Source organism: Pleurodeles waltl, chromosome 10 (assembly GCF_031143425.1).
Source record: "Pleurodeles waltl isolate 20211129_DDA chromosome 10, aPleWal1.hap1.20221129, whole genome shotgun sequence".
NCBI lineage: Eukaryota > Metazoa > Chordata > Amphibia > Caudata > Salamandridae > Pleurodeles > Pleurodeles waltl.
In genome coordinates, this window is record NC_090449.1 from 1,046,853,252 (window position 1) to 1,046,880,424 (window position 27,173).

The window sequence follows — 27,173 nt, forward strand, 5'->3', positions numbered from 1 at the left end:
TTACAGAGTTTAAATATTAATGGCTGTGCTCTGTAGGTTTAGGGGGGTTGAGAAAGGAGGAGAGATAAGCACGATCCCCAGCTCATGCTCATAGAAACGCGGGGACTGCTCGATTACAATGAATGAATGAATGAATGAATGCTCTGCAAGCCACATTGCTTTGAGACAGTAAATCTGTGAGTACTCGTTACTCAACTACTCATATTAATAACTTACTTTTACAGAGCAATTCAGTTATTTTAATAGCTGCAAGTAACAGGTGTAACTATTACCTTATTTAATGGTCATGATTTTATTGACTTTAGATTGATGTAGAGCTGTATCAGCCCTGCCTTCTTGCCCGTTAATGACAGATCATTGCATGTCAGCGGCAGCTGTTCAACTCACGGAGTCGTCCGGTTATTACCTTTCTTCCCACCAGTAGGTAGGGCTACCCCTTTTCGCCTGGTGAAAGGTGTTGGATATTGTAGGAGGAGCCAAGGAGAGAGATAGACGATGCCTTCTTCAATGGGAGTCTTCAAAGGCTACTGGTGGGTGGGCTTGATGTGCCTACAGGAAATCCTGATGCTAATTGGGCACCACCGCCTCACATGGAAGAGGATGTGGTCTAGCGGCCAGAGCTGCCGACTTTGAGCCGGGGAACCCGGTTTGAGTCTCAGCATTGGCTGAACATCCTGTGATTCTGGGCAAGTTACTTAATCTCCTCATGCTACCAATAATGGATGTGTCCTTGTGCAATGTAACCGGTGCTCATGTAAAGCGCTCCAGTACCTTCAGGTGGAGTTTGCGTGATATAACACTGCATAAAAAAAGGAAGGTTCTGTTCTGCAGCTTTGTGAGTCCACGCGTTGAGAACATTTGGACCAGCTGTTAGGCCTACCACAGACCTGCTAATAGTGGATCCATCTGAGGACCACCATCAATCCTTGGCAGAGCCCTCCTTCTGGAGGTGCTGTCCAAGAGACCACTTAGCCCTTTTTACCTGTGTTGTAGGGTGGAAATACACGTGCAACCCTTGACCTGTCTGTGATCACCACCCAGCACACAAAGAACAATAACTGCCAATTATCATTCCACATTACATCGGTGACTGTTTGCTTAAGCTTGCAACTGGTTTGCTTTGATGAGCTCTAACAATGGTGAAACCGTGATTGTTTGTAAAGTAGGTTTTGCATCATCGTGTAGACTCTTCTTCTGAACAATGTGTCAATAAGGGAAGCAATTTAAGAATCCAGTTCCCTAATCATTACTGTTTAGTGTTCCATAACTGCTCATTCATTAAGGGTATTTATTCATTACTACACTGTGCAAAAGTGGTGGCAATTTCTGGTGGTGGTGGTGGCGACAGTGTTAATGCCCTTTGCTTTCTTGACGTCACATGTGCCCCTTCGACTACTCAAGCGTTCCCATACATCTGTGACGGTAAATTGCCCCTCTGTCTCCTGTGTACATAGAAAGGGGTTTCTTTTTGTGATGTGGATTTGTTTAATTCTCCATAGAGTAGTGACTTGCGGCCAGCAGGACTGGACTCCTGTTCTCGCAGTCATATCCCAGGCTGCGGCAGGAAGAGGCTGAAGACGGGTGTGGCTCTACCTGAACAGCTACTTACCGATAACACCATCCAATCAGGTAAGATCCGGCTTACGCATATTCATTAAGAGGCAGGCTGCATCAATCTTCCCATCATGTGCAGCCATGGTTAGTGACTCAACCTTTACTCATTGGAGTTGCATGAGAAGGTACATTTGGTACCCTGGATGGTGCTAGACCACAGGGATGGAGCTTATCTCAGTAGTATCCATTTTGGGGAAAGACAGAAGCACATGGTGTAGGTGAACAGATGTCACCGTGTTGGCCAAAATAAATTATAGGGCCCTTGACTACAAAGAGAATGGTCCAAGGGGACTTCAGGGCTCTACAAGCCTAATGTTCTTCAGTCTCCTATTATATTTATTTACAGAAAGAAAGACAATGATAAAACAAGCGTACTTGCCTACTTTCTATCACATCTCATTAATTCATTTGGCTTATTTAAATAGTTGTTGATTTTGTTTCCTGCATCTTTCCTCTCTACGGAGGAAGTGATGCTTCATTGAGCAGTGGACACTTTTCTGGGGAGATCAGCATCCTTGTGTCAGTGGGACAATTCGGTTCTGTAACTCACCTTAACACAAAAAAGGGATCTCTGGAAGTATGCCTTCAGGTCTGTTTGTAACTGTTGACCAGCAAGATTGGGAATAAAGGAGCCACCTCCACCAAATGCAAGTGGGTGGGAGACCACATTTCTGTGGCCTGTGTTGTGTGCATGGGAGCACTGCCAGTTGGAGTCCTGGTCATATTCTTCAAGGGCAAGAATGTGTGCTGGGTAGTGGCACAGGGATCTCTCTCTGGATTGTAGGCCTGATGCCATTAAATACCAGAAATCTGGTGTTATTCACTTTGTCGGGAGTTTGTGCCTGGCTCTCCAAAGCATGTGAAGACCACTTTGGAGAGAGTGTAGACTCAGTAAGGGCTGGGGCGAGGGAGAAGGTTCAAACCACTGTGGTGTGAGTACGGATCACATAAGGGCTGGAGGGAGAAAGAAGCTGAAGGCCACTTTGGTGCAAGTACACATCCTGTAGGACCAGAGCGAGGAATAAGATTACTTATGTGCGAGTACAGTTGATGTGAGTACCAGTCCAGTAAGGATCAGGATGAGGAAGATTATGAAGACCTCTTTGCTGTCAGGACCAGAGCGAGCAAGAATATTACTTTTGTGCGAGTACACTTGATACGAGTACTGGTCTAGTAAGGATCAGGGCGAGGAAGAAGATCAAGACCCCTCTGCTGTGAGTACAGATACTGTAAGGACGAGAGTGAGAAAGATTATTATTTTTGTGCGCGTACACTTGATGCGAGTACAGGTCTGGTAAGGATCAAGGCGAGGAAGAAGATGAAGACTCCTCTGCTGTGAGTACAGATCCTGTAAGGACCAGAGTGAGGAAGATTATTACTTGTGTGCAAGTACACTTGATGCGAGTACAGGTCCACTAAGGATCAGGGCAAGGAAGAAGATCAAGACCCCTCTGCTGTGAGTACAGATACTGTAAGGACGAGAGCGAGAAAGATTATTACTTTTGTGTGCGTACACTTGATGTGAGTTCAGGTCTAGTAAGGATCAAGGCGAGGAAGAAGATGAAGACTCCTCTGCTGTGAGTACACATCCTGTAAGGACCAGAGCGAGGAAGATTATTACTTTTGTGCGAGTACAATTGATGCGAGTACAGGTCCAGTAAGGATCAGGGCGAGGAAGAAGATGAAGACCCCTCTGCAGTGAGTACAGATACTGTAAGGACCAGAGCGAGAACGATTATTACTTTTGTGCAAATACACTTGATGAAAGTACAGGTCTGGTAAGGATCAAGGCGAGGAAGAAGATGAAGACTCCTCTGCTGTGAGTACAGATCCTGTAAGGACCAGAGCGAGAAAGAAGATTCATTTTGTGCGAGTACACTTGATGCAAGTACAGGTCCAGTAAGGATCAGGGTGAGGAAGAAGATGAAGACCCCTCTGCTGTGACTACAGATCCTGTAAGGACCAGAGCAAGGAAGAAGATTACTTTTGTGTGAGTACACTTGATGGGAGTGCAGGTCAGGTGAGGATCAGGGCAAGAAATAAAATGAAAACCACTTTGGTGCAAGTAGAGATTTTGTATGGACCAGAGTGAGGAAGAAGATTAATTTTGTGCGAGTACACTCGATGCGAGTACCAGTCCGGTAAGGCTCAGGATGAGGAAGGAGATGACGAACCCTTTGCTGTAAGTACAGGTCCTGCAAGGACCAGAGTGAGGAAGAAGATTACTTTTGTTTGAGTACAGGTCCAGTAAGGATCAGGGCGAGGAAGAAGATGAGGACTCCTTTGCTATAAGTACAGGCACGGTAAGGATGAGGGCAAGAAAGACTATAAAGCGCTTTTAGTACGAGTACAGACACAGAAAGGACCATGGAGAAGAAGAAGGTGATGAATACCATGTTGTGGGACTACAGATAAAGTAGGGATGGGTAAAGGTGGGCAGAAGCCTACAGAGACCTATTTGGTGCTATTTCAGATACAGTAAGACCCAGGGCAAGGAAGAAGATGAAGACTACGTTGGTGTGACCACAGATCCATTAAGGGCCGGTGCGAAGCAGATTAGAGAGGTGTGCTGCAATCACTTATTGCTCATCTTGTTACATGTTTTAGCTGTGAACCCCCTTGCTTGTGTCTCTTTATTCACAACCTTGTCCTGTGTATCTACCCATATTGGAAATATTTGCACCACAAAGATAAAACATTCTCAATAAGTTGAAAGGAAGGGGCCATCTCCCTGCCTGTGCAAATCGAAAGGCATATCTTGTCTCCTAGGAAACTGATGTATGTATAGAATCAATAGGTAACCATGGTACCCTCATCTCTGAGGCGCACAAACATATGATGGAGACCAGCAGACGATCCCCGGGTTCTTAAAGATCTTTATAGATCCATCAGGCATGACACAGGCTGGATTTTGCAGCATCTTAGCTTCGTAAAGAAGGATTCTATCAATCCCAAAAGTCCGTAACAGGAATGTTTTTAAGGGAGACATCTGTGCAGGATGCCTTTAAAAATCATATAATCCTGGATATCAGACAGCTTGGTTCTCAGTAAATTCAGCCTTTCCAGCGAGTTTAAGTGTTCCTGAAATTGATTTTGAAAGATTTGATGAGTTCATTCGAGTGAAAGACATAGGGCCTGATTTAAAACTTGGTGGATGAGTTACTCCACCACAACGGTGACAGATACCCCGTCCGTCAGATTCTAAGTATCATCATTTCCTATGGGATTTAGATTTCAGCGGACGTGATACCCGTCAACGTTGTGATGAACTAACCTATTGGCTGAGTTCCAAATCAATGGTCCTATCAAGTGATGGGAAAAACTCTCCTCATTTCAGGAAGCCATGATCTGTATGGAAGTTTTGCTTCCCAAGGGTCAGCTTCTCTGTTCACATAAGAGTTATTATGTACATTCACTGCCAATTCCTAGAGTCTGTGCCCTGGGCAGCAACAGTACTGAATCATTTTCACTTGCTTTTCTTCCAAAACGTACTCAAGCACAAACATCTTAAGTTCTTCAGAAAGTAATTTTTCACAGTTATTTAAGAACAACACATAAATGCCTTGGGTGATATGAATTTTAGTGCGATGCAGAATTTAAGCCCAGCATGGCACCTGGGTAGGCTTGACAGAGTGTGCATGGTACCCAAAACCAATCTAGAATGAGCCCATTTAAATGACCAAGCTGGTCTGCCGTCCTGGGGCCATATTACATAATATGGCACAATCTCCTTGTTTGCGCCATGCGCACCTTTTCAGAGGTGTGCCCGGCGCAAACAACAAGAGTGCGCCATATTCTATTGAATGCGCTGCCCCTGTGTCCCCAGGGCACCTGTAACCTCGTGACGCCCTACGGGCAGCACATTTAAGAGAAATATGGAGCAGCTGTTTAAAAGCTGCTCTGCATTTCTCTGTGCAGATGGCACCCGCCTGCACCTTTAAGGGCTTTTAGAGATGCCCTTGCAGGCGGGTGCAGTGAGTAACTGCACTCACTTGCGAGGGGATGTTTGAAGGGTCCACAGGACCCCTTTTCTGCCTTTAGAAGGTGCCCTGATGCCGAGGTTCTGGTAGGTGACAGGCAACGCAGCACTTCACCCAATGTTGCTGCGCTGCGTGACAGGGAGGGAGCAACAGAGCGGCATATTCACATAAAAATGGCTCTCTCCTCCCCTCTCCCTAGCACCGGTGCAGATTTCAGCTGCCATGCACACGCCATAGTGCTAGGGTGTGTGCGTGAGTCTAGCATAGGTTTTGTACAGGAAGATTAAACTTCCTGTACAAAATACCATGTCTAAACCAGTGGAAATGTGTTTCCTGATTTGTATGGTTGCTGTAAAGTGCAGCACACATGTAAACATTTCTCTGTTTAACGCCTGCTTTTCAGCGGTGTTAATTTTTGGTGCTAAATTCTTTATACTGATGTTTGAGTATAGGGTTTAGCATAAAAAAGCATGGGTTGTAGCATGGGTATGCCCATGGACCACCAATGCAACGCCGCCTTGACACAAAGTAACGCAAAGCAGTGCATTGCACTGCTTTGTGTTACTTTGTCACACAAGCCAAAGCAAATACCAATTTGCGTTGGTTTGTGAATCTCCAAAACAGTTTAGCATTAGTTTAGCTTTAGTTTTGTAACGCTAAACTAATGCTAAACCTTTGAGAATCTGGGATCAAATGTGCCACATTTTTGTGGAAAACTTTCAGTACGCCTTCTAAAGGCATGTTTGCCTCTACGCCCATGTCGGTAATACAGCGTGAGCGCAAAGGCAAAGTGATTCTCTCATTTGCATGGGACCACGCTCCCTTGTAAATAAGGGAACACACTGCAGTGATATCGCTGGTGCAATATGTGTGCAAGCGCTATCTAGATTACAGAAGGGTACACACAAGCGTTTGCGGCCCCTTCTGTAATACCAAAGTGCCCCCGGGGCACTCAGTGGGCACAAACGCCCATTACACCCCCAGGGCGCCTATATAGTATGGCCCCAGATCTTTGAGATCTGGCACCCCCTTGTATTTTAGCCTACTTGTCAGCCTCATTAAAAAATATATATATGAAGTAAAAATATATAATATGCCTGTAGAGGGTTTCGGTCAGATCTCTTCGTCCACTGGTTTATTAGAGTGGCATTTGCATTTTGCTTATGTCCACCACAGCGTAGAGCACGAGGCAATGAGTCAGTCCACTTCAGCCATTGGTTCTCTTCACTGTGAGTGACGGCATTTCCCATGTGCACATGCGCAAAGAAAGTAGTCCAGTGCCAGGGCAGATAGGGTAGGTCAATCACTCCTTTTGATTTTGTTTTAATTTCATTGGCTTCTTTATGTTTTTTGATAGGTCGTTATTTTCTTTTTTTTGGGGGTCAAACTTATGTGTGCCACCTGTAGACACCAGGCTTTTATTTTTCATCAGTTTTATGCTTTTAATGCCACTTTTAATCCCTGTTGTATATGTTTGTGAAAATAAATGGAACTTATTTCGGGCTTTCCTAGGCCAGACCTGTTGACACAGAAGAACTGTTTTGCTTTATTTCACCACTCCTACATAAACTTCTCTGAGGACCAGGCCCTTTCTGCCTCCAGTGACACCATCTTTAGTACTTTAAACCAGTGGTTCCCGACCTGTGGTCCGGGGACCACAAAGCCCCCTCAGGTGGTCCACGAGTGCTTAGAAAATTAAGTAATATTAACAGATTAGGTCCCCAGCTTTCAGTAGTGACCCAGTGGGGGTCCCCGGATTTCATTCATGATTCAGTGGCTGCCTCGGGCTCCAGTATTGATGAAGCGGGGCTCCACAGAAGTCAAAAGGTTGGGAACCACTGCTTTTAACCTTTTGTTTCTCCATCGTGGCATAATATGCAGGTCCTGTGCCTTCTTGTATACCTCGTACATGGTGAAGGCAATAAGAGGAAAGGGTGGAAGGCAGGCAGAGAAGATGTCAACAACCCATGGTACCCTTGCTTGGGGACATTAACCCCCACAGACTGCACCACTCTGTGTCTCCTGAGACTTTGATACTTTTTCCCTCATGCCAGACTCTTAAGAATCTCAAAAACAATTTCACATCCTGCCTTTCACTGTTGGATGCTGCACGTGGACAGTTGGTGGTGTTTTTACTCTCTTTTCATTGGTGGTTTTGGGATTATCGAATGATTTACGTTGTAACCCAGATTTTGGTTGTTTGATGACTAAGCATAGAGCTTAGCTACTGACAGAGCCTCTGCATGCATCTCTGTCCCTAGTGAGATGTTTTAACCCAAAGGGATAGACAATTTAGTTTGGTGGATGTACTAATGTCCCAGGGATGGAGGACCGAGGGGGAAAGCGTTCTGTTTTGGGATTGTCCCTTTCTTTACCTCCACCCCGATGTCCTTGCAATACATTCTCACCACTTTTGTTTAGTAATATCCAGGCAGAGCTGTCACTTCAGGGGCTGCTGTCCTGTTTTACAAGATGAGTGTCATAGAGGTGCCCAGTGGGTAGTGTTCCTGTTTAGATTCCAAACTTGAGGAAGTCACGTGCCGTGTCACAGTGTGCGGGAGCTGCCACGCACCAGTCCATCAATCAATCAGGATTTATAAAGCGTGGCTAATCACCCAATATGGTATCCAGGCGCTTGTATGTCCCGGAGGATTATTCAGCCAAGTCTTGAGGCCATTTGGAATTCCGGAAGTGAGATGATGGTCTGGAGGTGCATGGGGAGGCTGTTCCTGGCTTTTGCTGCAATGTGAGTGAAGGAGAATCCTCCACTTCCGCTTCCGTAGATGCAGGGACTATGGGCAAGTGAAAGTGAGGCAGAGTGTAATATTCTCACCGGTTGGTGGAAGTTCAGACAACAGACTTCTGGTGCGGCACCTCTGTGCTGGAACTGTGCACCATGACCCTGCCTCACTGTGGGAGCTGGTCCTGCGGGCCTGTTTACCACATCTCTCTTCAGCCTTCCAGCCGCTAGCTTAGAGTCTGTGGATGTCTGCCCATCAAGCCTTTCCTGGTGCTAATGGGACCGATGTTTAGTTACCAATACACGCACCAACGCTGCGTGTCGCAGTGCCACCAGCACCATTACCACATACCCAGTGCCACCAGCACCTAAATGACTACCATATACCCAGTGTCACCAGCACCTACATCATACCACATACCCAGTGCCATTAGCACCTACATCACTACCACATAACCTGTGCCACCGGTACCATTACCACTTAACCAGTGCCACCAACACCATTACCACATACCCAGTGCCATGAGCACCTACATCTCTACCACATATCTCATGCCACCATCACCATTACCACATACCCAGTGCCACTTGCACCTACATCACTATCACATATCCAATGCCACCAGCACCTACATCACTACCGCATAACCAATGCCACCAGCACCTACATCACTACCACATAACCAGTGCCACTAGCACCTGCATCACTACCACATACCCAGTGCCACCAGGACCTGCACCATTACCACATGCCCAGAGCTGCTACCACCTACATCACTACCATGTACCCCGTGCCGCCAGCACCTACAACACTACCACATAACCAGTGCCACTAGCACCTGCATCACTACCACATACCCAGTGCCACCAGCACCTGCACCATTACCATATCCCCAGGGCCACCATTACCACATAACCAGTGCCACTAGCACCTGCATCACTACCACATACCCAGTGCCACCGTGACCTGCACATTTACCACATACCCAGTGCTGCTACCATCTACACCACTAGCACATACCCAGTGCCACCAGCACCTACATCATTACCTTATCCCCAGTCCCATTATTACCACATAACCAGTGCCAACAGCATCTGCACCAGTGCCACGTACCCCAGTGCCACCTACATCTGTACAGTTACCAAATGCCCAGATCCACAAACACATGCACCAATGCTACATGTTCCAGGGCTACTACTGGCACATGCACCAATCCCACCATCATGTATACAATGCCACAAACCCCAGTGCAAGCCAACACAGAGACCAGTTGTACATGCACCAGTACCAGATACTCTAATGCCACCAACACACACAGCACTGCAGTATGCCCCAAAGCCAGCAGCACCTTCACCATAACTACATACCCAGTGCCACCAACACATTCACCAATCCTGCATGCCCCAATGCCACCTTTACCATAACTGCATACCCAGTGCATCCAACACATGCACCAATGCCAAATAAACCAATGCCACAAACATACACCAGTGCTGCATGTCCCAGTGGCACCAACACATACCACAATATAGCATACAACCAGCCACCAACACATGCACCAATGCAAGTCAACACAGAGACCAGTTGTACAGGCCACAATGCCACCAAAATCTGCACCGGTTCCAGATACCCAAATGCCACCAACACTTACAACAGTACAGAATGCTCTAATGCCACAAGCACCTGCACCGTTACCACATACCCCAGTGCCACCAGCACCTGCACCAGTGCCACATACCCTAGTTCCACTAGCACCTTCACCAGTGCCACATACCCTAGTGCCACTACCACATGCACCAGTGCTGTGTACCCTGCTGCCACCAGCATCTGCACCAGTGCCACGTACCCCAGTGCCACCACCACCTGCACCAGTGTCACATACCCAGTACAACCAACACATACATCACTGCAGCCTGCCCCAATAACACCAGAACCTGTACCGTTACCACATACCCCAGTGCCACCTGCACCAGTGCCACGTTACCCCAGTGCCACCAGCACCACATACCCATACATACACCAATTCTGTGTTCCCCAATGCCACCAACACCTGCACCATAAATACATCCCCAATTCCACCAACAGATACACCAGTGCCACGTACCCTAGTGCCACCAACATATACACCAGTGTTGTATGCCCCAGTGCCACCAATGCCACATGCCCTGTGCCACCAGCACATATACCGTCACCGCATCCTTGTGCCCATTTATTCCAAACCCCAATCCTGTGTCCCACTCGTCTTCATAAGTCTCCAGGGTTCTGACCAACCTTGAACTGCAAAGAAAAGTAGTGAGCAGGCCTGACGTTTTCCAGAGATTTGGAGACAGGACAGGCAATTTCCAAACACTCGCTGCCCCACCTACCAACAACATTTTGGAGAAAAAATATAGTGAATCAATGTCTTTGTTCAAGTACATCGCTAAAATATAAACCTAAAGGTACAGATTAAATGATCTCTGAAAAGAACTAACAAAGGTTTTAATCCAGCAGGATTTGTCCTGATAACCAGAAGTGATATCTTCATGTGGTTGCACGTCGACTACGTGGCAACCAGAAAGTGGCGCGACTGATACAAATCTCTTGATGCAAGTTGTCACTATGTAGCGTTTGGTGGACGGGTTACTCCGTCACAACGTGACATATCCCGTCCACGACTTCACAATCACCATAGGATATAATAAGATTGTAATGTGTCAGCCATGATATCTGTTGCGTTTGTGACAGAGCAACCCCATCCACCAACCTCTAAATCAGGCCCTTTGTGTGCCACAGGAGATGTAGCTCCTGTCTGATCCCAGTGGAAAGTCCACTGAAAGAACAATAACACCACTTCTGAACACTTTCAGGAGAGAATGCTTTCTGGTGTCAGCCAGTAGCCCATGAAGCTTTCTGTGCCTTTAAGAAGGTGTGTTATTAAATGCCCAAGTGCTGTCATCATGATAGGCTACTTTCTGTACAAGTATGACTGTGGCCCAGATATTCCAAGGTGTGGCCACCACATTTGGGTGTTGCTGTATTTTTCTAGGCTCTGCTAATAATACGGTGCCCGGTGTTACATCCTGCCAGGGGTGCTGCCCAGATGTGCCACTGTCCTACTGTATGCTCCAAGGATGTTCACATGACAGCGCCAGCTCATGGTAATACTATGTTCAGAAGTGTGGCGGGAGTGGTGTTGATTACCGACCACCCACAGGTAAAGAACCTTACAGGCTCAGACAGAACGTCTACCCAGTGTGTTACACATTGTGCCACAATGCTAGTTTCCACCCTTCCCTGGTATGTAAAGTAATCATTGTCTTGTCAGGTTTCTCATTGCCCACAACATATAATTCCCATGCCGCGATTGGTAGCATGGGGGCCTCTCTGGCATGCCAGTTGCCATGACTGCCACGGGGTGTAAAGCCCCTTTGCCATATCTACAACTGCAAACCCATATATGAATGCACATGGACTTTAGCATCTGAAGCAGCATTGCCAGCTCAGTACCCCCGGGCATTGCCAATTCATTACTGCCAGCATTGCCAGTTCAGTACCCCCAGCATTGCCAGTTCAGCACCCCCGGCACTGCCAGCTCAGTACCCCCGGGTATTGCCAATTCATTACTGCCAGCATTGCCAGTTCAGTACCCCCAGCATTGCCAGTTCAGTACCCCCGGGCATTGCCAGTTCATTACTGCCAGCATTGCCATTTCAGTGCCCCCAGCACTGCCAGTTAATTACTGCCTACATTGCCAGTTCAGTATCCCCAGCATTGCCAGTTTATTACTGCCAGCATTGCCAGTTCAGTGCCCTCAGCACTGCCAGTTCATTACTGCCTGCATTGCCAGTTCAGTGCCCCCAGCACTGTCAGTTCATTACTGCCAGCATTGCTAGTTCAGTGCCCCGGTTTTGCCAGTTCATTAGTGCCTGCAGTGCCAGTTCAGTGCCCCCGGCACTGCCAGTTCATTACTGCCAGCATTGACAGTTCAGTGCCCCCAGTGTTGCCAATTCATTACTGCCAGCATTGCCAGTTCATTAGTGCCAGCATTGCCAGTTCATTAGTGCCAGCATTGCTAGTTCAGTACCCCCAGCATTGCCAGTTCAGTACCCCCGGCATTGCCAGTTCAGTACCCCAGCATTGCCAGTTCAGTACCTCAAGCATTGCTAGTTCAGTTCTCCCGGCATTGCCAGTTCATTACTGCCAGCATTGCCAGTTCAGCACCCCCAGCATTGACTGTTCCGTACTACAAGTATTACCAGATCAGTAGTACCAGCATTGCCAGTTCAGTACCCCGGCATTGCCAGTTCAGTACCCCCAGCATTGCCAGTCCATTACTGCCAGTATTGCCAGTTCAGTTCCCACAGCAGTGCCAGTTCACTACTGCCAGCATTGCCATTTCAGTACCCACGGCATTGCCAGTTCAGTACCCCCGGGCATTGCCAGTTCATTACTGCCAGCATTGCCATTTCAGTGCCCCCAGCACTGCCAGTTCATTACTGCCTACATTGCCAGTTCAGTGCCCCCAGCAGTGCCAGTTCATTACTGCCAGCAATGCCAGTTCAGTATCCCCAGCATTGCCAGTTTATTACTGCCAGCATTGCCAGTTCAGTGCCCCCAGCGCTGCCAGTTCATTACTGCCAGCATTGCTAGTTCAGTGCCCCCGGTATTGCCAGTTCATTAGTGCCTGCAGTGCCAGTTCAGTGTCCCCAGCACTGCCAGTTCATTACTGCCAGCATTGACAGTTCAGTGCCCCCAGTGTTGCCAATTCATTACTGCCAGCATTGCCAGTTCATTAGTGCCAGCATTGCCAGTTCATTAGTGCCAGCATTGTTAGTTCAGTACCCCCAGCATTGCCAGTTCAGTACCCCCGGCATTGCCAGTTCAGTACCCCAGCATTGCCAGTTCAGTACCTCAAGCATTGCTAGTTCAGTTCTCCTGGCATTGCCTGTTCATTACTGCCAGCATTGCCAGTTCAGCACCCCCAGCATTGACTGTTCCGTACTACAAGTATTACCAGATCAGTAGAACCAGCATTGCCAGTTCAGTACCCCCGGCATTGCCAGTTCAGTACCCCCAGCATTGCCAGTCCATTACTGCCAGTATTGCCAGTTCAGTTCCCACAGCAGTGCCAGTTCACTACTGCCAGCATTGCCATTTCAGTACCCACGGCATTGCCAGTTCACTACTGCCACCATTGCCAATTCAGTATCCCCAGCATTGCCAGTTCAGTATCCCCAGCATTGCCAGTTCATTACTGCCAGCATTATCAGTTCAGTACCCCCAGCATTGCCAGTTCAATATTGCCAGCATTGCCAGTTCAGTACCCCCAGCATTGCCAGTTCAGTACCCCCAGCATTGCCAGTTCATTACTGCCAGCATTGCCAGTTCTGTACCCTAGCATTGCCAGTTCATTACTGCCAGCATTGCCAGTTCAGTACCCCCAGCATTGCCAGTTCAGTACCCCGGCATTGGCAGTTCATTACTGCCAGCATTATCAGTTCAGTATCCCCGGCATTGCCTGTTCAGTACCCCCGGCATTGCCTGTTCAGTACCCCCTGCATTGCCAGTTCATTACCGCCAGCATTGCCAGTTCAGTACCCCCAGCATTGCCAGTTCAGTACCCCGGCATTGGCAGTTCAGTACTGCCAGCATTATCAGTTCAGTATCCCCGGCATTGCCTGTTCAGTACCCCCGGCATTGCCTGTTCAGTACCCCCTGCATTGCCAGTTCAGTATTATAAGTATTACCAGATGAGTAGTGCCAGCATTGCCAGTTCAGTACCCCCTGGCATTGCCTGTTCCGTACTACAAGTATTACCAGATCGGTAGTGCCGTAGCACAGCTGGCCCCCGGTACAACATTTAAAGCACATTGCGCCCCAGACCCCTCACGTGCCTGGGAATGAGCGCTGGTTTCAGTGCTCAGAGCCTGTGCGGGGCTCTCAGGATGCTTGAGTAAGCAGCACCTGCGTCCAGGTACTAACCCCCCCCCACACACACACACACACACACACACACACCCACACCTCAACCCACGGGCTCATCGGACAGTTGAAGGGCTGCTTTGGGTTCCCAGTCCTTGCCTGGTCCCTGCCAGAGGCCCTCCTGCTGTGTGATGCTCCTCTGGGGGGGGGAGGGGGGGAGATCCTGTACCCCCGGTCCCTGGAGCCCTGTTCACAACAGCACCTGAGCTGCACAAGGGGGAGCGACGCAGCTTCTTAGGGACCCGTCGAATCACGTGACTTGTGGGGTTGTGGCGCATCATGGGCTGAGGGGGCGCTTCTCCCCGCAAGACCACTTTCAGGCTAAAGCCAGTGCTTAATTTGAGCCGGTGGGGCCCACTACCACTCATTCCTTCCTTGTCACATATTCCCCGAGAGCACAAGAGGGGAAAACACAAAACGGGAAAGAAGAGAGAACGGAAAAACTGCCAACAAGGGCACTGGGGTAACGAAACAGGAAGCCCACTACCCCCTCCCAACCCCCCCCCACACACACACACAAACACACAAACACACACACACACAGAACATGGAGGGTGGGGGGCCCTCCGGAGTCACTCAGGCCGGGAGCTGTGCTGAGGGGCACTGAAGCTTACCCTTCCCCCCAAGGAGCCGAGAGGGCCTTTGTTATGCCCCTCAACAAGAGAGAAAGTAGGAACCTGCAAGAGTGAGATGAAGTGGCAGGGCGTACCTGGCAGTGGATTAGAGGCATGCGGCGAATTCAGGACGAAGCAGCCGTGGTATTCGGCGCGGAAACAGTTAATACCACCAGCCAGCCGCAAGCTTCTGAGCATGGGCACAGGCACTCGCTATGTTACAAATTAAGCACTGGCTGAAGCAGGGTCGGCTATCGATTTATTGGGTAATTTTCTGATTTCCCTGTTGGAAAAATCATTCTAGGTCTCAGACAGCATTTCTCTTATGCATAACAGGACTTAAGTAACGGTGTAAACTGTATTTGTCACTTAGCATGTGCTAACCAGCCCTCAGCACCCGTAGTTCTCTCTCAGCTCATTTTCTACTTACTGCTGACTCTTGCAGGATGAACGTCCTGCTTAATCCTGGGAGACCATCGTGCTGCTGCATTCAGCTCTGCGCCTACCAGGGCCACGATTTAAAGTGGCTCGCACTCTGTATATCCCTATTGGTACGGATTTGGCCTTCTCAGTAAGAGTTGCCACAAATAAAACAAGCATTTGCAATGCAACGGGTCTTGCATTTCTCCGAGTTAGAGCTATTAGCAGTTGTAAACTCCCAACCGGACTTTTCTTGCCACATTAAATGAAAAAAAAAGAGCGCGATCGCGCTGCTACAGTTCACTCGTAGTGAAACCTATCGGTAAAAGTGCAATTATCTATGTAACCGGCAAAAGTACAATTAACTTTGTAACAGGGTCGATGTCCTGGAAAGCGCTCGACTTCTGCCCAGCGAGATCGCGCTGCGAACAAAGATAAAAAGTATTCCACAAACCGGATGTAAAACAGCGAGCCTCGCATGTTTTCAGTACTTGGTCGCTGCGCTCGAGGAGGGCTAACCACCGGAAAAGGCATGACGTATGCGCGCCTTCCACTAATGAAAGCAAGCAGATTTTAACAGGCAAGCCCACGAACCAATGAAAGACACTGACATGACATGGACGGGGCTCCGAGCCCTTTTCCAGCTCCTAAAGCATTTCGCAAGTGAAACACATGTGCAAGTGCATGCAACCCAGGCTCGCCCCTAAAAAAGTGGGTTAGGGTCTGAAATGGGTCTACCTCAGGCAGTGCTTAATTTGAGCAGGTGGTTGCCAGTGCGGGGCACCAGCACTTATTTTTCTTCCTCAAGCATTTACGGCGAGCAAAAGACTCATTTGGGAAAGACAGAGGAAGAGAAAAACAAAAAAGCTTCATAAAGGGAGAATGCAGAAAGCTGCAAGAGTGAGCTGAAGGGGCAGGGAGTGACTGTGAATGGATTTAAAAGGCCCGAGATGGCTTCAGGATTACGTCACCTTATTTTTCCGTGCTCACACATTTAATTGCATTAGCCGCGCGTTTTACAGGAGAGCTTTGGGGACCGGCATGTTTTTATTTACAAATTAAGCACTGTCTCAGAGCTTGGACTGTGCCCACCATGTATACTCCAGATTTCATATTTTAAATGCAACCTGGTAGATGCAGTTTTGCTAAATTGACTCTAAACATAGAATTTAGATCAGATGTTATCTGAATGTACATAGACAAAAATTAAGGTGTCCCACATCAGAAATGCAATTTTCACACATACGCACACTAAAAACCTAGATATGTCTCAACTGCATCACTGCTACGGAGTGATGAATACCATACAAGTAAAGATCAGTAGTGACATCACCACTGATCCCAGCTGTGGATTTGACAGTTCCGAATTCAGGAGCAGGTGCACACAACATGTACAACGCCCAATGTCAGTGGTAAGACCCTACATGGATGCTTAGGTGAACCAACTATAAAACACTGCAACCCTTGCATTGAAAAGGACTGTGTTTTAATACGCTGTATGGGGAACAGAGTGTGGCAAGAGGCCCAGGCATATGGGATGCATTGCTAAACCAACAGAAAAAAGTTATTAAAAATCAGAGAAGAAATGAAAACAGAGATATTAAAAGTTGCAGTTCTAAAGTAGTCTTGGCAGCTACAAATGGCAATAACTCACAGACACGTACTGAGAGTAGCACTCTGAAATTCATCTGGTTTAAAACTCTACAAACATTCAAATTAAATATATATCTCTAGTTGAGAGGATGGACACTGGGCCAAAAGGGGGGATGAGGGAGGAGCTGTCTATACAATTCCAGTTGCCACCACAAGGGTTTGACCAACCAAATCCCACATTCCCTTGTTCACAGCAGACCACCTGAAACAGTTTTATTGGCAACATTCAATTCATGGTGCTTGGAGGCAGGGTGTACCACCCTGGCACCCCAGCATTTCTCAGCCGTGCCTTCCTGAAAGCCTTCTTGGCTGCCAAGTAGCTATTGCGGCCATGTTTTCTGGCTCATGCTATCAGTGCCTGAAGGAAATGCCAGTCTATGGTGTTCCAAGCCTTCCTATCACATCTTAGCTCTCAAGAGGAAACATTACAAATATTTCATTCTTGTAACAACTGAAGGCCACCTTCTTCCATTCCCATGGTCTCAGCCTCTGCCACCTGTGTACTGCCCCTGTCTCCTTAAACTCTGTGATTCCCATTGAAATACAGTTTGTAAAATACTATTCGTTTGTCTTTCCTAGAAGCACTCATTTTTGTGAGGTTGCAGGGGGACCTCTTTGGTCCCCCAGTATGGTCGATATACTCTTTGGTCCCCCCCGAAGGGTCCACATACTCTTTGGTCCCCCCCGAATGGTCGACATACTCTGTGGTCCCCAGAATGGTCGACATACTCTTTGGTTCAAAGACATATTATTTCTTTTGTTAACAACATTTGAAGAATTGAATTACCAAGAGAAAGGGTTTCTTAGACATTAGCAAGTCTCAAACCCTTTGGCATTGGGAGATGGAGAAGGGCTGGATGCAGAGAGAAGGGGGACCGGATGTCACCTTTAAGAAATGGTAGCACAGACCGGATGAGCCATATTGTTTCACTCCTCTGTCTCTTTCGATGCGATGTGGACTGCAGTGAACTTGTCACAACAAAGCAGTATGTCAACAATGACCCCAGCAGCACTGACAACAGTTGCATGATAGCACCAGGACAGAGATGTGCCGGACGGTGGGCTCCCAGGTTCTCCACCACCACAGTGACTGTAGGCCGAGCACAGGGATAGCTGCTTGTGCCGGAAGCAGTGACTGATTTGCATATGGCTGGGTCCAAACTGGGGTGGCATGGTGAGCAAAAGAACAATGGATTAAACCCAGATCTGTGACTGGGGGTGAGTGTTTGCATTGTTTAGCTCTCCGTCCATCATCCTTTTATGTTGCAGAAGCAGTGAAGGGACAGCTGGAAACATGGCCATTGTAAAGCAGTACGGTGAAGCAGTATAGTAGAGATTTCTACTAGGCAGCAGTAAAGCCAAGGGGCGGTAGAAACATTGCTTGGATAACAACAGTGTTAAGGATGAAGCTGGCCATGCTGCAGAATGGCCACGTTTGCTCCAGGGTGGCCACATGCTTATACTGTTTTAGAGACCACTCTGCAACAGGTCCTTTTTATTGCCAAGAGGGAGGAAGAGTTACCTCTCAGTGACTCACCAACAGTTTAGGCAAACAGAAAAGCACCAATGGACACACTTCTTTTGCCAAAGGAGCACCCTGCAAGCAAGCAGTTCGGAAGCAGAACAAGTCCCTTGGATTCAGAGGTTTGCAGTGCTGGTTGGCATTAGTCTATGTGTTGGTTAGTACTGGTGTGTGTGGTGTTGTTCTATGTGTTGGTGACATTGGTGTGTGGCATTGGTCCATGTTTTTGTGGCATTGGTCTGTGTGTTGGTGGCATTAGGGTTTCTGGCATTGTACAGTTATTGGTAGCATTGGAGCATGCAGCACTGGTCTATGTGTTGGTTGGCCTTGGTGTGTGCAGCATTGGTCTATGTGTTTGTGGCACTGGTGTGTTTGCCATTGGTCTGTGTTGCTTGGCATTGGTGTGTGTGTGGCACTGGTCTATGTGTCTGTGGTATTGGTGTGTGTGGCATTGGTCTATGTGTTGGTGGCATAGGTGTGTGTGGCATTGGTCTATGTGATGGTGACATAGGTGTGTGTGGCATTGGTATAGGTAGCATTGGAGCCTTCAGCATTGGTCTATGTGTTAGTGTCATTGGTGTGTGTGTGCCACTAGGGCATGTGGCATTGGTCTATAAGTTGGTGACATTACGGTTTCTGGTATTGGTACAGGGGGTCCTTGAGGCATGCACCATTGGCCTACATTTTGATGGCACTGGTGTACGTGGCATTGGTCTAAGTGTTTGTGGTATTGGGGCATGTGGCATTGGTCTATGTGTTAGTGCCATTAGGGTTTCTGGCATTGGTACAGGCAATGGAAGCACTGGGGCATGCAGCATTGGTCTGTGTATTGGTTGGCATGGTGGTAGGTGCCCTTGATGTCTATGATGATGGCACTGGGGTGCATGGCATTGGTGAACGTGTCAGTGACATAGGAGATTATGGGCCTGATTTAGAACCTGGTGGATGGAATAGTCTTGTCACAAGTGTGATGTACATCCCGTCCGCCGTATAACAATACCCATAGGATATAATAGGATCGTACCATGAAGGACGGGATATCTCTCAGGTTTGTGGCGGAGTATTCCCCTCTGCCAGGATCTGAATCAGGCCCTGAGTGAGTTTCCCAAGTACTCATAATCTCTAAATGTTGACTAGAGATCTGGACTCCTAACTCAGAAATGCTTGCCCCAGCAACAGGCAAACCTAAATCTTATAGCCTCCCACAAATGGGCAGACTTTGCATTTAAAAGTCAAGGCTCCCTGTCATTACTGGCGTGTGTCCATACGTCCCTGATGGGTTTAAGGTTCTAACAAAACCTTGAATGCGTGTCTCACCCCAGTGCCCTCCCATCAGTCCCATGTGACTTCCTTTTGCCTTATGGACGGTTCTTGCCTTTCTTCCTGTAGAAGAGGGTCCCTGGCAGACCCTGAACCATTACTGATTGATAATCTTAAGTATGAAGAGTCCATGTTTTCCTCATCCCAGTCCTTACTCGAGGAAGGGGAGGGGTTCATCCTTTTGAGATGGACCATCCTAGGATAGACAATTGGGATGAGAGGCTTCTGCACAAACTACATTGTATGTCTTCCATTTTCAACATGAGCTAGGCTCATCCTCCCTTCCGTATCCTTCGGCTCCCAGCAGCAAGAACTTCTAATACCAAAGTTAGTAAATATTGGGTTATAAAGGTGGACAAATAAAAGGTGTCCCAGGGAGACCTGGATGCTTGAGAGCCAAAAGCCCTGAATTTGTTGGATTGCTCCTCCGACGGGAACTGATGCAGCATTTCAATTTCCACAGGGTTCTTTGGTCTTCGCTACAGAAAAACAGCTGAATGGAATTACTCCAAACTTACCACAAGGTTAACAATGAAAGTAAGGATTGTGTTTTTCATGGTTTGGTGTAAGCCAGTTCAGTAGTTTTTCAGAAATGAATATTGAAAAAGATACTTAGGTTGAACATGAAGAAGTTACATTTTAGTGATATCTTGCAGCTGAAAAGGACTCCTTTTTATTTGCCCATAACTCTGACGAATTTGCATGAATTACAGAACTGTGTAATTCTAATTTGAGCCATGTGCTTCAAAGAGCTGCTTAAAGTCACACATAATACTGCATTCATCCCCTTTTAAGTGGTAATTAGAATGTGGCATGTCATTTAATGTGTACGCATACTAATAAAGTTTGTAATTGATTCTGTTGCATTAACTCTGACTCCATGAGCACTGCATTTGGTGTGCGAGTTACAATTTGCATTGCTGCTGTGCATGCTATGGATTGTGTTCCTAACAAAGGTAATAGTAACAAGTCTAGTAAAAAAGAAAACAGAATTTATTACCATAGTATATAGCATGTCTACATTTAGAAAACTCAGATTAATGCCTACACATTTCATTGTATAATCACTTACAGACATAGTCAATCAATCAATCAATCAATCAGGAATTTGTAAAGTGCACTACTCACCCGTGAGGGTCTCAAGGCGCTGAGGAGGGGGGGAAGAGAAGGGACGGAGGTGCAGCTATTGCCTTAACAGCCAGGTCTTGAGACGTTTGCTGAAGGTAAGGAGGTCTTTGGTCTGGCGCAGGTGGGTGGGAAGAGTGTTTCACGTTTTGGCGGCGAGGTGCAAGAATGATCTACCGCCGGTTGTAGTTCTGTGGATGCGTGGGACAGTTGCGAGGGCGAGGTCGGCGGAGCGGAGATGCCGGGCCGGGGTGTAGAAGTAGAGCCGTCTGTTGAGGTATTCTGGTCCGGTGTTGTGCAGTGCTTTGTGAGCGTGGGTGAGGAGTTTGAAGGTGATTCTCTTGTTGACTGGGAGCCAGTACAGGTTTCCCAGGTGGTTTGTGATGTGGCAGTGGCGGGGGATGTCCAGGATGAGGCATGTGGAGGCGTTCTGGATGCGTTGCAGCCTCTTCTGGAGTTTGGCCGTGGTTCCTGCGTAGAAGGCTTTGCTGTAGTCCAGTTTGCTGCTTACGAGGACTTGGGTGACTGTTCTGGTTTTGGTGGGTATCCATTTGTAGATCTTTCGGAGCACGCGGAGGGTGTTGAAGCAGGATGAGGAGATGGCATTGCCTTGCTGGGTCATGGATGGTGAGGGGTTCAAGATGAATCCTAGGTTGCGTGTGTGGTCGGTGGGAGTCGGAGTGGTTCCCAGAGTGGTAGGCCACCAGGAGTCATCCCATGCGGAGGGGGTGGAGTAAACAATTGATTACATATTTACAAGGCCTAATTACTGTGGTTTAATTTCTCTGCATAGATTTAACCCCTTGTTGTTCTGGTTATGGTTAAACGCCTTTCTTAATAAGTACTGCACATGAAAACAACAGCATGGCATAAGCTATAAATGCAGATTTGAGGCTGCACATCTTGTGAACGACGGTCTCTCGCCGCATTCAGCTTGTAATAAATGACATATTACACCCTTAACACCCGCATATGTGCTATCTACATTTTAAGAACTTATGTCACTGAATATCGCCACCAGTGATGAACCTTCCTGATGGGAGCCAACCTTTGCCAGTCCTTGAAGATGATCTTTTTGGACAAAACACATTATGAATCTGCCTATCGATGCAAGCATGCTGGTGCCCTGACTCGGTGGCAATATGTTTTTAAAGATCCTCCAATCCATATAAGGCTTCAGTGACGTATTCTATTTGTTCAGCAAAGCCATCTGATCTGTTCAGCCATATGAATCTAAAAAAACATTTTGTTTGTATCTTTTGATGGCAGATTTTAACACCCACATAACCTGTATCTGTATACACTGCCAGGCTCTTAATATTCCAAATCAATTATTTTATGAACGATGCAGACAGACTCTTTCCCATGTATCTTACACAGTGAATATTTTACGCCGCGCTTGCAGGTGGTGGCCACCAGAACCCATTTTTAGGGACCTGTGGTCTTATCTTTTATTCTCAGACTTTGGATCAGAGCAAGTGAGAGGTGCTTGTCCTTTCTCGATTTCTCTATAAGACCTGGATGGATGTATCTATGATTTGACCGCGTGGCTAGGAAGCAGTTAAATAGTTTTCTTAAGTGTTTTTTTAAGTCGCACCAGGACACTTGGAACGTTGAGTTCTTAGCCATTGTTTTCGTCCTGGGTATTCTAGCTGAAGGTAAAGTATTGCTTTCTGTGCGCACAATGCAAGGCCTTGGAGCTTTGCAGCAGCCCTCAGGGCTTCAGATGCTGTGTAACGCTCGTGTCTGCTTCAATCGGTTGTCTGGAAATGTTAGGGTATTCAAGGAAGCAGAATTACATGCAGAAGTAGAAACATTGACTTTATAACACCGTGGCCTGAGGTCTCTTCTGTGAATCCTGGGGCTCTCAGTGGCTACTGGGTGGAATCTCTGAGGGGCACTGTAGTTTACCTCTGGTGTCCCAGCAGTTAACAAAGTTACTCTTTGTACATTTACTCTGCTTGGGTATTGAAAACAAGCTGGCTGGGCTTACTCCGGGATGTGGCCGAGGGTTTGGAATTCTCATACTGTATGGAGTAAGTAATTCCTCTCAATAAACTCAAAATCCACCGAAAGCTATAGCTGGAAAAGGAACCGATGAGCTCGGGTGTATCCTGTTCACCTCTGATCTGTCTGCGGCTGGCATCCTTGATGCCAGGTCTGGGTGGTCCCTGGACAGTGCCTCCCATGTAGAGACATACATAGGGCCTGATTCTAACTTTGGAGGACGGTGTTAAACCGTCCCAAAAGTGGCGGATATACCACCTACCGTATTACGAGTTCCATAGGATATAATGGACTCGTAATACGGTAGGTGGTAAATCCGCCACTTTTGGGACGGTTTAACACCGTCCTCCAAAGTTAGAATCAGGCCCATAGTGTCTCCCATATCTTTTTTGCTCTGAGGTGGAAGTGATGGGCGCTACAGAACGCAGAAGGCGCCCTATATGCAGAAGTCTCTAGATACTGGCACAGATGCCAGGTGTGGTGTGGTGTTGTGGGGGCACTGGTCCTGGGAGACTCACCCTCCAATGGAAACAACTTTTAGAATAGGTGGAATGTTGAAGGAAATGATGGACCCTGGGACCCCCCATTGCTGGTGAGTTGCGGTACCACCCGGGCATGCGCGTGAGACAGTGCAGCCGTATGGATTGTTGGAGGGGAGTCCTTGTGGAAGAGGAGCTCTATTGTATTGTATTGATGATGTCTTTATAGAGTTATACGTACTCCTGGGGAGGTGCTGAAGTGTATTTGTGGACAGGTACACTCCCCTCTTTGGATAGAGGAGTGTGTGTCTGTCATGTGGTCTATGTGGGTGAGAATTCGATGTGCGTAAGGGCCAAAGTTGTGCCCTTGTGTTTTGTGTCTGTGCCCTGGTAAATTCAACCAACATGGAATGCAGCACAACTATACATGCAATTCTAGCATGTACATGGATAGAAAATGGGTAACTGCTTTGTGGTTCCTCTTGACACAATGCATGTATGAAGCACGCTGCTCAGACCGTGTCACAGCCAGCTTATGTCTTCAAACATGCATGGGCGTAATCAAAACGCGTGAGACTAAACACTGTTGCATATACCAACCATCTCACCAGAGGTGAAGGGTGCTACCCTTGAAGATACTCATTCTTCAACTGAATATATGCTTTGAAGTCCACACAGAGGTGCCCGAGTAGCAATCCATAGGAATGGGCAGTATGTATATGCCCTAATGGGCGTATAGAAGAAATTCAGATGATTGGGCCTTATACAGCCGGCGTTGGGATACTCCCATCTGGGTCTACTGTGGGGTAACCGAGGAGCAATTGTTTAATGACCCCCCATTGTACTTGCTCTGAGGGGCCCGCGCAGGGGCAGCAGAGGGAGCAGCCCAAGGGTATAGGCATCATACAACCAACCGTGGTGATTACTCGGAGGGATCCTCACTTAGTGCCACTCACAAGGGTGTTTCGTACTAGGGGGAGAATGGTGGCCAATCCTGTTGAAGGTTTAGGAACATAAAAAGGTGGGGACATGACGAGGGCATTAAGGGAACTGATGTGGGGAGTCTAGGGTGGGGTTTTCTCATCCTGGGACCTATGTGGCCCCAGTTGGCCCAAACAGGGAAGACCTGATAGGAAGACGCCCTTACCCTCATTTACCTGGGTGGCCTGTGGGAGGGTTCCGCAGGGTGAGCCCTGATGGCGGGTTGCCTCGTGGGTCACATGACTGAGCTGCAGTGTGGAAAGTGAAGAAGGACTAGGTCCTGGGTCACCTTCCAGAGGTACCACTTCCGCTGTCACTGCTGGGGAGACAGTAGAAGTAGGGGAACACAACATGCACAGCTGCAGAGTAAGCCCACACGCGTGTGGGCTGCACAGCTAATCTGTAGGATTTTAAGGCAAGAAGCTTACGGAGGTGTGTGTCTTCCCCTCTTTGGGTGTGAACTTGTAAACAGCAATGGGCCTTATACATTTTTATTCGTTCGGTTGCAGTGGTTTTGCCTGAGTGGGGGGTTCCGTTGCAAAACTGTGATCAGGAGGTGTTAAGTGGCCGACAAAGCACTAGAAGGCCACAGAAATGGCAATTGTGCGCTTTACGAATGACAGTCCCATAACAGAGCTGTAACAGGAGACCTGCTGGCCTTTTATAGCCTATGCTTCCACTGGGAACATGTTATGTTATCACCCCGGGCAGTATATCAAGTGTGGGATGAAGCATATTTACTGGGATCTGCAATGGTGACCCCCTGATTACTCCCACCCCACACCAATCTGGAGCTGTTTCTAGCATTTTCCAAACTTCAATCAAGAAACAAGGGGTAGTTGTGTAAATGCAGATTTTCATCGAGGCGGCCCCGCCTTTTTGCTTCAATGTTTCCCAGAAAAAGTTCAGACAGGAGTCATGATTTAAGGAGAGTCTCCTAGAATTTTTTGTTTTGGAACATTTTGCGCAGTTCTAGCATTCCTTCCTCGCAACCTCAACCAGGAGGGACTTTCCAGTGGACTAGTTCTTTTCCTTGGATTACCTACATTTTCCTCTGTCATTCACAGTATTCCCTTGAAATTAGGTCTAGCCTTGTGCAAGCCAAACATTGTTTAAAAGTTGAGGTTTCTATCAAATCCCCTATTGATTTACATAGAGAAACAGGATTGGACTCCAGTGAATCGTGCTTTTTTAAGTAACTCACTTATTGCAAGCATCTGGGGCCTGATTCACGTAGGTGTTTGGACACCTCGATTCATCTAGGGCTTGCTTGTACATTTATCACAGCATTGTCTAAACCCTGAGTCAGAGAATCAGGGATGGTGGAGTTCCAACTTGAGAAATGGAGCTTGAGACTATGCAAATTCTGCTGGTTTGGGTGACTTTCTTGTGCCCACAGATTCATGGTTGGAGTGGCTTTGTGGGTGGTATTTGAAGGTCCTACCTGCAAAAGTTGGGTATTAGCCACAAACTGAAGTTAGTGAGTATAAACATAACCTCTTGGGGGTAATTCCTCACTCTTGAAGTGCAAGCAAGTTAACTCCTGCAACGATAAGTTATAAACTAGTTTCCAGGAGAGGAGTGTAGGAGGAACGAAAATAAAAAGTTAAATGTTTCTCAAATTTCCTGGTGGAGATTATGCATGTGAAAATTTACGATGGTGAAGTTCACCTGAAAATCTAGAACAATTGTAATTTTATAAATATGCTCTACTGATCATTAGTGAATACCAAAAGAGTTCACCATTGCTCTAAATGTAGCTGCTATCCTATAAGAGTAAATGTATGAATATTATCCTTAATTCTGAGGGTTGGGACCTAGATTGTATTTTTTCATGAACTGACATCAAATTAGCAAAGTTTTGGTGTATTGTGTTTCTACTGTTGAAAAGAACTCCTATTTCTAGTTTTAATTTCAAAATGCAATCTAAAATAGTTTATCAGATCTGCTTCACAATTGGCAATAATTTCAACTTCATTTCCCTTATCCATCACAGTCTTCAAGGGATTGAGCTACTCTTCTTAGGTGTGGCATTAGCCAAGACCTTTTGATTTTACAAAAATGATATGTATAATATATTTACTTAAAGGGCCTTTCAGCCAGATCTCTTCACCCATTGGCCAGTTGTCATTCACAGTTGGATTCTGCCCAATAAAGCTTACCACATGGGGTGATGGCTCAGTCTACTTCAGCCACTGAGTAACTTCACTTTGAGTGACTGCAGTTTGCTCTTTCACAAGGAGCAGATCCACACAAAAATAGCTCCTGTCAGGGCCAGTGTTTCATTTTGCACTGAATGATGACTTTAGTGATGTCTGTGTTTAGAGCCTGATGTGATACAAGTGGCTTTCTACCATCTCTTCTCAGCACAGGACACATTCCAGCTTTATCAGTTTCCGCCTCAATAGCACCGCACATGTCAAGGGGCACGTGCCATGACACATGACCTGTGTTCATCATGTTTTCCCCTTTAATTCATATTTCTTTATTAGCTTTATTTTTGTGTGTTTGGATTTTTTTTCATTTCAAATGTCGTTTTTTTTCATGTCTTATACTTTCTGTTTTTGTTTATTCTTTCCTTCAGCTATTTTTGTGGCTTTGGTTTGAATCCGTTTTTTCAGAAGAAATAATACTAGCATACAGAGGTCAGTTTAGACGTTCACTCATCTCTGGTGATCAGTTTAGTTCAATTTAGCTGGGTAATGTTTAATTTTTTTTTTTTTGCACGATTACTCAAAATCATTGCAAATCAT

General features: G+C 47.0%; 1 protein-coding gene across 5 annotated transcripts in view; it reads left to right on the plus strand.

Annotated features, from left to right (window-relative positions):
- Nucleotides 1-27,173, plus strand: part of THRB (thyroid hormone receptor beta) — a 438,776-nt gene that overhangs the window by 309,193 nt on the left and 102,410 nt on the right. For 2 of the 5 annotated variants that reach the window (XM_069212034.1, XM_069212035.1), the window contains exon 3: nt 1,500-1,629. The exons of the other annotated variants lie outside the window; for them this stretch is intronic. In XM_069212034.1, the coding sequence (XP_069068135.1) occupies nt 1,500-1,629 (130 nt within the window). The remainder of the gene's footprint in view (nt 1-1,499; nt 1,630-27,173) is intronic. 5 annotated transcript variants of the gene reach the window in all.